Source organism: Tetrao urogallus, assembly GCF_951394365.1.
Source record: "Tetrao urogallus genome assembly, chromosome: 5".
Classification (NCBI taxonomy): domain Eukaryota; kingdom Metazoa; phylum Chordata; class Aves; order Galliformes; family Phasianidae; genus Tetrao; species Tetrao urogallus.
Genome location: NC_136818.1, coordinates 33400189 through 33415713, shown reverse-complemented (window position 1 = coordinate 33415713; position 15525 = coordinate 33400189). Strand labels below are relative to the sequence as shown.

Here is a 15525-nt window from a genome sequence, read left to right as displayed (position 1 = left end):
GGCTATTAAGAAAAGCATAGCTTTTTTTCTTTAGTGGGAACAAGGATCTTTAGGTCAAAGAAGAAATAATAACAAAAACATTCAACACTAGCACTTGACTCTGAATTGACAAAACTTGTTTTGCACCATTTTATATTTTTGAGCAAGTTTGATTTTAAATAGCATTTACTCAAATTAGTGCCTGAATGCACTAATGTGTAAGTATATTTGGGAACAACTGCCTGTGAGGAGAAATGACAATTCATAGCACAACACAGGACAGATGAGTAAGCATTTGGATAAGTATGAATAAAAAGTGTGAATTTTTATTGAAAATGAACAATTGGACTTTTCACACTTACACCAATGGAAAAAGAACAGCACCACGTTTATCTGCTTCTCCCTGCGAACCTAATCCTTCACATAGAGCTGAAAGAAAAGAGCTGTAATGATCTCCAACCATCACCTTCTGCCTCACAGCTGGGAGAGACTGCACTGTGTGCAGTGATTCTTTCATGTCTTCCAGAATAATTAGGAAGGTGACAATTCTGTGCACGTTTGCAAGTTGCCAACAAATACCAACCTTCTGCAACAAATCATGCTGGCAATTCAATAGGCAGGAGTAATCCTCTACAGCTTAAACTCCACTGAAGAATGTGAACATGCTAAATGATCTTATCTAGCCCCTGGCATTTGAGCATTTACCACAAACTTGTTACTGTAAATGTGCATCACACAGTGTTTGATAGTGCTACCTCAGCCAGCTCTAAATAATATTTAATCCTAGCCAGGGTTAGCTTGAGGTATTTCAGTCCAACGGATGAGAGAAGATTAGGTCAGTATTCAGTTTCTGCTGCAGAATGATTTTTAAAATGCCCTGAGACAAGACAAACATCACCTCATTGTTTTCCAATGGAAAATGGAGTTTCTGGATGCTGAGGCTCTTGGGGCTTCTCTCAGGAGGAAGGATGCAGGGCAGCTGAACGACTGCTGTTCTGCTTGGGGCAAAACCCACACAGAGGGTTTGTTACAGCAGCCCTCTCTGAGACGAAGGGTACCTGGATTCCCTCCACACATAAGGCTGTCAGGAAATGTTCCTGGCAGCCTGAGAGCCAAAGGCAGCCTGCTGCAGCACAGCTGCTATGCATTTACTTGGACTCCCTGCAGTCAAAGCCATGTGCTAGGGCAGATGTCCAGGCCACCTGCCAGAGTACTGCGAGCACAGCTCATCTTCACATCTGAGGCCTTAGGCCTCCCAGCCCTCAGTGAGAGATTCTGAAAAACCCAGGGTCCTTGGCTCCGGGACAGTGTGCTGTCAGCAGCACTGTTACACCAGGACTGACTTCAGAGACCAGCATTCTCCACAAACCCACCTGGCAGTTTCCAGCAGAGCTGTGTGCACGCATCAGCAGAAATACATCCAACCACTTCCCAACGTTTTTCTGAGAAAATCCTCCCACTTGCCTCAGAAAGAAAAACATTTGCAGAAACATATTTTCTCTACTATCAGTGTCTCAAGAGGAACAGGGGGTTTGCATCATTTCACTAGTCCATGCACGCATTTGCATGAAGACAAATACCATCAGTGCAGTTGCGCTTTATGTAAAATTCACATTTCACTAACAGATGAGCCCCAGGACATGCTATTCACATACATTTCATATGGGCAGGTGCCAACATCACACTCTGCTTTGCAAAGACCATGTTTTAGATGAAGTACAAAACAAAGGTGAGGACTCATTCCGATTAGGAAGGATCTGAGATTTATTACATGAGCTGGAGCAGACCATTCTTGAGCACAATCTCCTAATGGCTTGTTTCTTTTTCACAATTCAAATCCCTGGTACGTCAACTATCCCCATCAGTGGTTCATATGTTCTCATTTACCCATGGGAAAGGTCATATTTATGCTGCGTCTAGAATAAGGACATCAGCTTCAGCAGCATAATCAGTACCCACATTAGTAGGGAAAGGGTTTTTCTTTAAAGTTCATGTCACAATTCATTGCACATAGGATAGGAAAACTTTGAAGATCTGTTTCCCAGCTGAAGATAAAAACCAGCCTCATTACAGTATCACTAAAGAAACATCTGCATAGAAAAATAAAAAATAAAATCTTAACTGTGGTGTCAAAAAAGTACAGAAATGAAGCATTACCAAAACATTGCAGTTGGTATTGAATGTACTGAAAGGATTTTCAGAATGAGTTAGATGCAAAATCTGGTCAAGAAGCTGTTGTCTTATTCTTGTATTCTGAATACACTATCCTTGGGAAAGAGTTCAGTGTTTTCTTGGCACAGAGCACATAGCTGAAATTACAGCTTATTTGCACTTAAACATAACAACAGGCCCACTTAATTACCTGATATTTACTTGGAAACAACTTTTTTTTTTTTTAGAGTAGGACAGAATGCTCATTGCTAGATTGTAAGAAGTGCAAAGTACTCTAAGTGGTAACTGTGACATTTTACTGCATTCCTAATTTGTATATGTGGCAGCAACCACTGGAAAAAAAACAGGTCCACAGCATTCCGAGCACAGGAAAGCACTCACAAAGCACGTGTTGAAAGCCCATCCAAGCCAGCGGGACAGAAGTGTACTCTGTCTACTAAGCACAAGTGGTCCTTATCACTTTCCTGAACTAGAGCACTAGTTACTCTTTTTCTTCTCAGAAGGTTGTTTATAAACCTGCCTTCTTTCATGGCAATGAAAACAGCCAGGACACAGAAACTCCCCCTTCACTCAACACAGTCCCAATGGGAATTAGTCATAAACACTTGAATAACAATAAAAATTAAAATAATGGCAGGAAATTGTAATGCTATTCCTCTCTTACTGCCTATGATAAAAATAAGCATTATTTCTCCCAAAGTGCCAATGTCATTATAAGTCCCACTAAATATCTTTTTATGCATGAAGACACACAGTGTCAATTAAACCCAATACATAATTTTTGATTAATACCTATGGATTTTTGCAAGAGACAATCTAGCTTTATTGTCAGTTCTGCTTATATAATTACATTTGACAGGTATCTGTTGTTGTCATACAGATAGCACTTTACTATTAATATTTTCTTGCTTTATGGAGACCACAAAGAACTGAGACAGTATCTCTCATTCCTAAACGTAGCTAAAGGATATTATCCTCTTCTGGCTCACTGAAGATCACATCTTTAATTTATCTTAGCTCTGTACATTGTTCAAGACTCTTAATGACAGATAAAAGCAGGAAATGATGTCTATGATCTCATAGCCTTCGTGAATTTGGAAAAAGATTAATGATAGTAATTGGCTCTCTTATTTGTCCTTTGCAGTAGATGCATAAAAGAATAGCAGTTCTTGAACTGCAAAAATAGAGCAGCGAACATTTATATTCTAGCATCATAAATTAAAGGCATTTCTGTTTAAGAAACAGCAAGGAATGCAATATTTTTTCAATAGTGTTAAAAAAGAAGACAGGAATCATCAGTTTGATATGTGAGATATCATTTATCTAGCGCAGGCAGCCTTAAAGTCCCATGATAGGTCAAGAATATAAAAGTGTTTTAAAAAGGAGAGTTTGTGATATAGCGTGGTCAGAAATTAAACATATCAGCATATCAGAACAGACAGAGCTCCAATCTCTCAAGTCAAAATTCTTCAAGAGGACAAAGCCTTAACAGACACCGATGTTTTCATACCCTAGTTTTGGGGACTGCTTTAACTACATGCTGGTTGTTATCACAGAAGGATGAGTACCAACACATTAAATATCTTAAACCTGCTAAAGTGGGCTAGCTAACTGATCTGCATTTGATTCCACTCTCTGAATCATTCATGAAAGGTGCATTTCTTTCTGATTTCAATGATTGCAGTCATACATAACGAAACTGATTAATTCATCTTTTTCCCAACAAGGAACCAAGAGAGATTAAATAAATTGATGGACAGAGAAGCTGCTGCTGCTGCTGGGACATGACCTTCTCATCAAGCTAAGTACAATGAGCAGAGTTTGGTGCCACTCTTTTCAAATTGTGGAAGGCTAGTTTTCCTTAAAAGAAAAAAAATGCGACTGGTGGCCACTGAATTTTCATAAGTTGCTCCATTCAGGTTTTTGAAAAAAATCTCTTTGAAACAAAAGAACAGTGAGCTTGTGGACATTTAGACCATCAAATGCATTGTGAAACAACCACAGAGCCACAAGTGAACAGGCCTGCAGCAGTCTTAGTTCAATAGCGCTTTGCTTTCTGGAAAGTAGAGGAAGGAAAGCAATTTAATTAGTTGCTCTGCTCATTATTCACACATTAATAAAGCTACTTGAAAGGTATAGTTTCATTACTCATTGACATCAATTTTCAAAAGCCCTGTTCTCTCCTATGAGTTCAAATTAATTGTGCAAAGGTAAATCAGCAACTTTGTGCTGCAGAGGCTTTCTGCTATATAGCCATCCTCAAATCCCAGCCCCACTGTTTACAGATAGACAAGTAACTTGCTGACTTTAGCTGGGAATCAAACCATATAAATAAACACTGAGATTTTCAAAATTTGTCCTGTTACAGAGGGACAAGGTGAGGATTCCATCCACAGTTTCCATGCATTTAATCACCATCCAAAGAAGAGAAAAATGACAGTAGCCAACTGTCAACTGGGGAAAGTGAGCGGGGTGTAGATGGAAATGGCTGCATGTAGATCTCCTAGGAGTCATGCTTTGCTACAGGTTTTCTCCATGGAAACCCAGCTGCATCAATCTTGTGCAGTCCCACACCACACATCTCAGTCTCAGAAGTCATGATAATTTCTCTGCATACTAAGACAATTGTATTTTCCTGTTTTTATCATTACAAAATAAATTGAAAGAAACAGAGATCTGCATTTCCTGTCTTGTCTTCAAATTATCTTTGACAAGAGAATCTTAAAAAAGTATTTCAAACCAACATTAAAATACTGTAACCGAGTTTATGGAAAATTCACAATGGTGTCAATAAAAATCAGGTAAATGAACCTCATGAAACAAAGCTTTTTCCCATATGTTGAGTAGGAGAAAGATCCACTGTTCATTACCTTAATGAATGTGGAGAGAGAATTTTTAAGTCAAATGTATGAGCAATGCACACAAAATGCATCAAATATGTTCAAAAAGACTAGCTTAAAAAGATACGTTCCACAATTGAACATTTTTGCCCCCAGTATGATTCACTCAGTAGAGCTGACTAAACAATTCCATCAGTGTGTGAGCTGAATAACCCATATGATTGTCCTGACACTTTCAAACGAGATATGTAATTTTTTCCCCCATCACTCACCCAGCTGTGCCGGTGAGCACCATGTAGCTATTTGCATATTCCAGGATGAAAAAACACAACTTTGGTTCTTAAAACCTATTAATAAACATGCACCAAAGCTGAGAAGAATTTTGAATCTCTGTAAGAACATTTAAAGCCTAAATACGATTGTGCAAACCTTCAGATCCTCCTGAATCTTTTCCTCCTCCAATTTTGCTGCTTTTCGATCTTCCATTTCTATTTTCCATTTTTCTGCTACTATTCTGGCTTTTTCTTGAGCCATAGCATCCCGGAATTTCTTTGTAATTTCAGCTTCTTTTTGTCTCCTTCAGAAAAGAATTTGAAAATAAAAATGATTGAAGATAATTCAAGGCACGGTTCTTGAGGTTTTTTTTTAAATTGAAGATCAAATTCTAGTCAGTAGTAGATCCTCGTTTGCAACAAATAATTAGAATTAAACGTCATGGAAATACAAAAGAAAACACACTTAACAAGAAACCTCTGAGGAATGGATTTCAGATAACCATCTGGACAAGAAACTTTTTCAATTTCCAGTAAATGTCCCATTAATATAGCATCTTCTAAATGAGATCAATTTTTTTTTTTTTAAATTATTTTCCAGTCATGTCCTGTCTTCCTTGGCCGAAAACAGATTTTTCCTATCCATCTAGCAAACCGTGGGAATTTATTTTCTCTCAAATAGTGAAACCAGTGAAAATGTCTGCAAAACTTTAACAGTAGAGCATTTATTAATTGTGACAGCCTAAAAGGAGCACAGAGCACACGGTGAAGTTTTAATCCCTGCTTAAATCTGCAATCATTATAAGCAAGAAGAATCTGATATGAAAAGCAATAATACAGAATAATCCAATATTTAATGTGTTACTTCTGTGCACTGAACTGCAAAACTAAGTGCAGGAAGCAGGTGGCCTACGTCCCAACAACATCACAACATCAAGCATCAAAAGACTTTTCAATCTTTACGAAAGCTGGAATCAGCCCTACTGGAAACACCAGCATGGCACTTGTAGTAATCAGCTTCTGAACTGCTGGGTTAAGAACTAACACAAGCAGTATGCACATGAAGCCAACTGGAAAATAATAATAAAAAAAAAGCATTACACATACAAAATCTCTGTTGTGGGCATAGATGCAACAAATATTTTCTGATTTCACCATCTCAAAACACAGAATCACGGGACAGGCAGGGGCTGCAGTGAAAGCTGAGCCAGGGCAAACTTTGTTTCCAGTGTTCTGTCACAGTAAAGAAGTGCTTCCTTGTGTTCAGGTAAAACTTTCTGTGTTCCAGCCTGCATCCACTGTCCCTTGTTCTGTCACTGGGCACCAGTGTAAAGAACCTGCCCCATCCACTTGACTACTACACTTTAAATATTTATAAGCATTGGTAAGACCCACCCTCAGTCTTATCTTCTCCAGACTGAACAGCCCCAGGTCGCTCAGCCCTTCATTGCTAGGGAGATGCTCCAGTTCCCCGGTCATTCTGGGGCCCTCCACTGAATTGCCTCCGGTAGTCCCCTGTCTTTCTTCAGCTGGGGAGCCCAGAACTGGACACAGTACTCCAAGTGTGGCCTCAACAGCGCAGAGTAGGGTGGGAGAATAAATCCCCTCAACCTGCTGGTCGCACTCTTTTTATGTACTTCAGGCTATTGTTGGCCTTCTCAGCCACAAGGGCTATCTACACTGCTATCTCATGGCCAACCTGTCGTCCACCAGGACACCCAGGTACTTCTCTGCAGAGCTCCTCTCCAGCAGGTTAGCTTCTATCCCATACCAATGTGCATGGTTATTCCTCTTTCATTTTAGTACTATACAATTGCCCTTGTTGAAGGTTCCTCTCCATCCACCTCTCCAGTCTGACCAGGTCTCAATGAAAAGTAGCACATCCTTCTGGTGTGTCAGTTACTCCTCCCAGCTTTGTATCACTGGCAAACATACTGAGGGTGGACTCTATCCCTTCATCCACATCACCAATGCAGATGTTGAAGATGGGATCCAGCACTGGCCCCTGGGGAACACTGCTAGCTACAGACCTCCAGATAGATTCTGTGCCACTGATCACAACCCTCAGCTCTGCCAGTCAGCCAGTTCTCAATCCACCTCACTGTCTGCTCATCTATCCCACACTTCCTATGCTTACTTACGAGGATATTATGGAAGACAGTGTAAAAAGCCTTGCTTAAGTCAAGGTTCGCAACATCTGCTGCTCTTCCCACATCTACTCAGCAGATCATGACATCATAGAAGACTACCAGACTCATCAAGCACGACTTTCCCCTGGTGAATCCATGTTTACGCACCAGATAACCTGCTTCTCATTCACCTGCTTGGAAATGACATTGCTTGGAGATGACATTAAAAAAAATCACATTCCCAGGGATGCAGGTGAGTCCTCCCTCCTTTCCTTTCTGAAAAGTGATATACATTGGCTTTCCTCCAGTTCTCAGGCATCTCTCCCATTCTCCATCACCTTTCAAAGTCAGCAGAGAGCAACTTGGCAATCTCCTCTGCCAGTTCCCTATTTTTTATTTACTTACAAACTGGACAACAGTTTAGCAAAATTCCCCAAAAGAAAAATGTTCACCACAATTTTTTGTGCAAGAAGATTTCTGTTTTTTAAATATTAAAATAAAATTTATTTTTTCATAGATTGAAAAATCACCAAAAACAAATGAAAGTAAATGTTGACAAAACATACTTACCATTTTTTACCCACCATTACCTCACACCTTTCTACAAGGCCATGTGTCCCATAATGCCAAGTGGACCCTGAATTCAGATTCTTAAATCCTCACCATAGCTCTTCTGCCTCCTTCTGTGCTTGTTGCCTGGCGCGTTCAGCTATTAGCTCCTCTGATATCTGTTCATACGGCTTGTCACCTGGGGCTTCTCCCATAACCCAGACCCAGACCTCACCATCCTTCCCACGCAGCCACTGCACGTGTTTGCCATTACCTGCAACAGCCAACAGCAGAAATAAAAAAAAAAAAAAAAAAAAAGGAAAAAGCAAACACGTAAGTGCAGGCTCAAATTCTTACATTAATATAGAAGAAAAGACCAGAAAACCATAATTGGGAAGCAACTTACTACTCAGAATAAGACACATCAGGCTTGATGAAATCTACAGATTTGACCCATCCACCATGCTAGAAGTGGGGAAGACAGTGTTTGTACAATTCAAAGCATATAATCTTCAAAGGCTCTACCAAAAATAATAATTAAAAAAAATAAAATTCTGTTGTATTCTCCAGAACTTAGGGACTACGATCCCTTTATTAATTGCAAAACTATACTGTCTTGCTTAATTCAGCAAAGGATGAACAAAGGGAAGAGAAAAAGAGATGGAGAGATAGAAACAACAAGTAGCATTATACAACTAGAAATGCTTTAGCCCACAGAGAATTTTGAGCGTCAGGCATGCAGAGACCCAAGCTGAACCTTCACAAAATTTGAGGAATTCCCTGCTTCCACTGTATGAAGAAGTTACAGAAAGCCTACACATTAGAACGCACCACTCAACAGTAGAAGCGTTTCTGTTCCAGTAGGCAATTCACAGGGATCAGTTTTCACGAAAGATACTATGCAAAAATCTATGGCTGCTGTGTTGGCAGAGAGATTTCACCAACACAGCTTGTGCACTCTTGACAATACAAATGTTTGGCAAGCATTCATTTCCAAAACATCTGTGAAAGGCTTCCTGCTGAGTACGAAGGGTACTTGATTAGATGCAATGTGACTAAACTTTAAGTCATATACACCACCTCACTCTTGTACATTTAATTCATACATTTTAGAAATTCATAAGAAGGAATAAGTGGAAACACCCTTTGCATTCATTTTTTACTTCTTGCTGATTTATTGAAATTGTCCTTCACAAAAGGACATTCCACCACAAACACTACAGCCAAGATAGATAATGAAAATCATTTATAAAAAAAATACAGACTAAAAGGCCACAAGGGATCAGCAATTAATCTCATTTGCTCTACATTAAGCAGGTTGTTCCACAAGTAATGCCTCCTATTTATTTCCATGGAAATGACAATGGATAAAAGGACAACGGATAAAAAGAACACTAATACTGTTTTAGAGAGCAAATCTCAGCTAACAAACACTATTTCTCAGCATAGTCACCACCATTACCTAGGCATTTTCACCACTGATGAACAAGAGCCTCCTGCATGCCATGCTCGTACAAATATGCATCAACAGAAGTAACCAAACACACCACCCATTGCCTCACTGTGCTCACATCCATTGTTTGGCCTCTGTAAACATTCAGCAAACATCAACGACTGTTAATGGATTTTTCCACACAGAGGAATTCTATGACACATCTTAACTTCATATGCACTCCCATGACATTCTGTCAGAGTGCCCCTCTGCTATCGTCTGTGACACAGCAAGAAAACGTAATGGAATACTGGTGGGAAGGTTCAGCCTCTACTGCTGTACCACCAACACCCACTTCTGAGGTTGTGGGCCAATGTAATAAAATAAAAGGCATTATTTTCAGAGCAGACCTCATACATTCCACTAGATTTTAGCCTCTTGCCTTCATATTGAGACCAGTAAATTCTCGGTGGCCACTTATTACCCTCCAGAAGGCTTCTGCTTCAAGACATGAAGAATTGGACAGCCCACATTTTCCTAGCTAGTTTTTTTCTGATCAATCTTGTAGGAGTTAAAATAAATTTAGTCCTATCTGAACCTTCACTTGCAGTTTTTTGTTTTACATTTTTTTTTTGTTTATTTGTTTATTTTACAACTTTCTCCACTTCATTAGCTTTGCTACTCCTACCATCTTTAACTACCTGCTGTTCTACAAGAAGGCAAATATCCACTTACCCAGATTAAGGTTTCCCAATGTATAATCAAAAGTATTTTTGAGATCTCAAAAACTGAAGAGAGAAAACTGCAGAAGAGAAGGAAGCAGGGCTGTAAGCAGCAGGTCACGCCAGTGCCAAGCCTCTCTCATAAATGTTTACAATGCAAACTGAAGGCAACAAACATATCAAATCTCTCAATGAAAGCTGATATTCTACATCAAATTTGAAAAGTGATTTGTAAGAATTCCCTCTGTTGGTGTAATGGTGCTAACTTCATTGAGTAGAAAAATTTAAGCTAGTAACGTTTCCCTTCAATAACCCCCAAATGCTTTGTCCTTTCACAGTCTATCAGATTATGTCTCAGGATACAAATGTGAATGTATTCTACTGTGGTTCTATTGTGTTCTGTTAGCATTGTATTTTTTTCTACACAACATTTGAAAACCATCTACCAAGAACAGATTGGTCATATCAGTATGTGTCCCTAAGGCTGTCATCTACTGCATTTCACGCATTTTACATCCTGAGAAGTACAGAATGATTTCCTAGGAATACTGGCTCTACATCTGGAAGATGTGGATTTTACAGCTGGTCCACTTGATGGGTAAGGAATTGGCTGGATGGTAGCATTCACAGTGTTTGCAGTCAATGGCTCAGCATCCAGGTGGACATCAGTGATCAGGACTGGGACAAGCACTAATTTTATCTTTGTTGTCATCAGACAGTGGGATTGAGTACTTTCAGCAAGTTTGTGACAACACCAAATTGAACCGTGCGGTCAACATGCTGAAGGGAAAGATGCCATTCAGACAGACCACAACAAACTCGAAAAGTAGGGTTACAGAAATCTCCTGAAGTTTAACAAGGCCTAAGTGCAAGATCCTGCACTTGTGTCAGGTACTTTCTCAGCATGAGAAAGCAACATATCCTTGCAGTCCAGAAGGTCATTTGAGTCCTGGGCTGCATGAAAAACAGCATGGCCAGCTGATCAGGAAGGTGATCATCCCCCTCTGTCCCACTTTCATGAGGCCTCAACCTGCACTACTGTGCTCCTCCCCCCTCTACCCCCACCCAAAAAAATATGGAATTGTTGGAGCAAGTCCAGAGGAGAGTCATGAGGATGCTCAGAGGGCAGGAGGACCTCTCTCCTGTGAAGAGAGGCTCAGGGAACCTTTTCTCTCAGGAGAAGAGATGGCTGACTCCCAGTACCTAAAGGGGGCTTACAAGAAAGCTGAAGAAGGACTTTTTGAAGGAGCATGCTGTGATAGGAAAAGGGTTAAGGGCTTTAAAATAAAAGAAGGAAGATTTAGATTAGAAATAGGAAAAAAATATCTTCACTATGAGAGAGGCAAGACACTGGAACAGGTTGTGCAGAGAAGTTGTGGATGCGCCATTCCTGGAGGTGCTCAAGGCTAGTGTGGGGGGCTTCAAGCAACCACATCTAGTAAAAGGTGGCTCATGATTTTATGGTCCCTTCAAACTCAAATTATTCTGTGATTCTAATATGTTTCTCAGACGCACAATTTAACCATAATTACTGAGCCACTTAAAACAAGTAATTGATTTGTAGACCCATACTGAGATATTGTTCTCTCTCTTCCTTTTAAAACAATAGATCTGTCTTGTAAGTCTACAGACAATAGATACACAAAGCATTTTGAAAAACATGGGTGCAATATACTGTAGGTTAAGTACTATACTGCAGTACTGTATACTGCTATATTAACAGACATAGTTCAAGTTGGAAGAGCTATCAAAAATCCGGCAATTTGAAGTTCCAGTGTTAAACAGGTAGATTTCTACACATACAATTTTATTATGTTTGAACTTCAGCACATAAACTCATATTCACCTTTTTCTTTAGAGCATGAGAAAAACTTTCAAATTCAACTATTCTCCATTTTACGTCAAGAAATGACTCCCATGCAAATCATACCTTAAATCTACTCAAGTTTCATTCCCTATAAAGTTGGAGATTGGCTTTACTGCACAATCTGATCATAAAACCTTGTACTTTCTTAGCACAAAATAACAACCAAAAAATATGAGTGGTCAGGAAAAGAAATAACTCAGGGAGAAGATCTGACATCGTGAAAATGGAATTTCTTCCATATAAGAGGCATTTGCAGTCTCAAGATCAAGTTCACAGTGGTCACTGTCAGGCCTTTTGGGCCAACAATACTGAGCTTGCATTTTCAAACTGTAGAACCAACTCCAAGATATGAGCTGAGAGCACAGAAAACTCTTTTCCTCAATATTTTCAGGAAACTAGCGTTGTCTGCCTTACTAGTGCAGAATTACTACCATTGAGGGCTGATTATATTAAAATAATTTATACTTTGAGACACTTCTAAAGTGTTACATTTTTCAGAATATACATATCCTATTCATATAATTTATTTTTAAATGCAACAAATTTGAAATAGAGAAACTCAAATAAGTCTAAAAAGAAAAGACAGGTCCTAACTAAATAAATTAAAAGTCTAAGTGAGAAAGCAACAAGGGAATCTCATTTCTCTTCTTCAGAAACAGAGACATCTGAGCCCAGGAACAAAACCTAATACAAAATCAGGAAATAAAATAATCTCTTGAGTCCCAGCCTGGTGCTGGATTACAGAAATACTTCTCTTTTCCTGCAGATTGTGGCAGGCTGTGAATAGTTAGCATTAGGAAGTACTGGACATCAAGATTAGTCCAGAAGAGAAAGCCAGAAAAAAAACAAACAAGCATTTCAGAAGCAAGAATTACCTTATCAGGAAAATGTACTGAATAATTCACCAAGATTTTTTTCTAGCTCTACTGCTCAGACCAACAATTTATAAAGGTACAGAATATTATCATGTTTTTTGGCTACATCAACTCTGTAGTAACTCAACAAATCAACATTACTTCTTGCAATTCTCTTAACCTGTCAATGGAGGAGCACCTCTTACTGAGGTCTCCCGAAGCTACAGCTATATTGCTATAAGACCAGTAAATAGGTTTCTCCATATTACCACTTACACTAGGCAAATGCAAAATCAAGCGTGTAAATTTGCAGCACAAAGAGATAACAATGCAAACTTTGACACCTACAACCTGAAGCAACAGCAACATAAAATTGCACTTATAAACACAAATGCATACACACAATCATAACTGATCAAAGATGACCAAGTCATCTTTCTATTTATTTGTGTTTATTCAGTAAATGGCATAGAAGCTATGTAAGTATAAAACAACACCCTAGAAAGCAAGTCAAGTGTCTCACCTGCAAGCACTGCTAGTCTCTCTACCAGCAATAATGCCAACCTCACACACTGAGCTGGAGCTCAACCATGGGCTGGGCTGTACATCACAACAGGATGCCCTTTGAGCTTGCCTTAAGAAATCGTCAGTGTATGCAGGATATCGTTACTGCCACGGCCGAGCACTGCCAGAGAACATGAACATTAGCAACATTAGACAAGAGTGAAAGCCATCAGGGGAAGGGGCCTGCAAGGAGGATCCCGCTGCAGGAAACGCTTATACTAAACAAGGGATCAGCTTGCATTAGTTCAGGCTTCCATGCTGCGATTGAGGCTTACAGCAAATGGAACTGCACAAGTCTCCCCATCTTTCATCGCTTCTGCTGATCGGGATGGAGGTGGAGAATCACAGTTGGTTTTTTAATGAGTTCGGTTTTATCTAGCTTCATTTTCAAACACGCTTGCAATTAAAGGGCTTTAAAAATAGCAATAATCAGAGCAAACAGGATATCGTTGGAATCGGTTCCATCCTCTGAGCTCACTCATTATTGTTTTAACAGCTACAACACCCTTGACAATTCCTATTTGTGATCCATCTCCCTGGTTTTCAGGGGAGGAGTTCGAAGGCCCATGGTGTCAGGCCTCCCAGCTGTGCTGTTACTTTTCCACACCTGCCCACTCAGCCCTGCCAAACAGGGAGCACCAGTAATCCCCCTTGCCTTTGTAGCACAAGGAATATTACAAGCTCTGTCAAGTGCAAATTGAGAAGATGGAAAGATCACTGACTTATAATTTGAGAAGCACAGAAGGGCTTTCAAAGTCTGCTAAAAAGTCACTTTCTCAAAACAGCCTGCTGTTTCAATGAATAGCCTTGTTTCTCTGAGGTTTGGCTTCCCACCACAGCTCTCCCACTTGGAAGCTACAGATCTCTGCAATAGCAAATTACTTGGTTTCCTCACTAGCTGAAAAGCTTTGTAGTCAGATAAATATCTTTTGACCCACTCTTTAAAAGCATTCCTTCTCTCGCTCTGCACTAGAAGAATGCTCCTGAACCTTATTCTGCATTTGAAATAGGCTGCATGAGCATTCACTGCTGACATCAAACTGATCAGTCTGATCTGCCTTTGTTGGTCAGAGATAAATGCAGTTTGTGGGGTTACTTTCGCTGTTGTTGTTCTTTGGGAACACAGATACGTGGCATACTCTAGTCTGAGCACTATGTGTTTCATATAAGATTTTAGTCTTGGCTTTCTGAAAAAACAACTGTTACATCCTTAAGGTAGAGGCTTGCATTTTCATAGTCAGCAGAGTACATGAGGTTGCGCACATGTCGGGAATAACCCACTTGGCCAGGGAAACCTGCTGATAAACCTGGGGAAGCCCACCAACTCAATATGAGTGAACAGCTTCGTTTATTGGTAACCACAGCAGACCTTATATAGATACAGAACCCGAAACCATGGTTATAAACAACTCTATAAATCACATACCTAGGGTACAGTGGTTAGACAAGCATGTCGAAGGAACAAAGGCGAGCATTCCAGAAACCTATTCACCAAGCACTGCTGCTTAGGTACAATCTGTGCTATATTCCAAGCATAAACTGTCCCTGGCTCCTAAGCCACGCAAGCTAGTTCGAGCCATCTTCTAGAAACCCAGATTCAGATACAGAATAAAACCCACTGCAATTCCCCCCTTTTTATTTTATGGACGCATCTCAAGATATTCCAAGGAGCTATGACCTCCTTGCTCCTTAAGCCAATCTTGAATGAACTCATTCGTCGAAAACGTTGTACTAAATACCGGCATGGCTCGAGGGGGATCGATTGCCCTTTGAAGACAGCCATATACAATTCGTCCACATATAATTATCAATAGCAAGATCACTAACCATCGCAAACCTTCTTTTATCAGGCCGTATGCCCATGAGGAAAGGCCTGGAAAAGTAGAACGAAGCCAATCATCTATGGGATTATGATCTTTACTCACAGATTGCGTGTGATTTAGGAGCCAGCGAATCTGCTTATGTATGGAATCACTATGATCAGACAAATTAAAACAACACATTCCCTCAAAATCAGTACACCGGCGTCCCTGCGCTAACAGCAAAAAGTCTATAGCTGCTCTATTTTGCAACACCGCGTGCCGTAAACTGTCCATGTCCTCCAGCATTTCTTCAAGGATCTGGGACGTAATATTGCTTTGTTTG

The 15525-nt window shown here is 39.9% G+C and overlaps 1 protein-coding gene across 1 annotated transcript in view; it reads right to left on the bottom strand.

The window, feature by feature from the left end:
- Positions 1-15525, bottom strand: part of SH2D4B (SH2 domain containing 4B) — a gene marked incomplete at both ends in the record, with an annotated part of 70061 nt that overhangs the window by 43228 nt on the left and 11308 nt on the right. Inside the window, 2 exons of the mRNA XM_079536048.1 lie at positions 5421-5568; positions 8056-8215. Of these exons, the coding sequence (XP_079392174.1) occupies positions 5421-5568; positions 8056-8215 (308 nt within the window). The remainder of the gene's footprint in view (positions 1-5420; positions 5569-8055; positions 8216-15525) is intronic.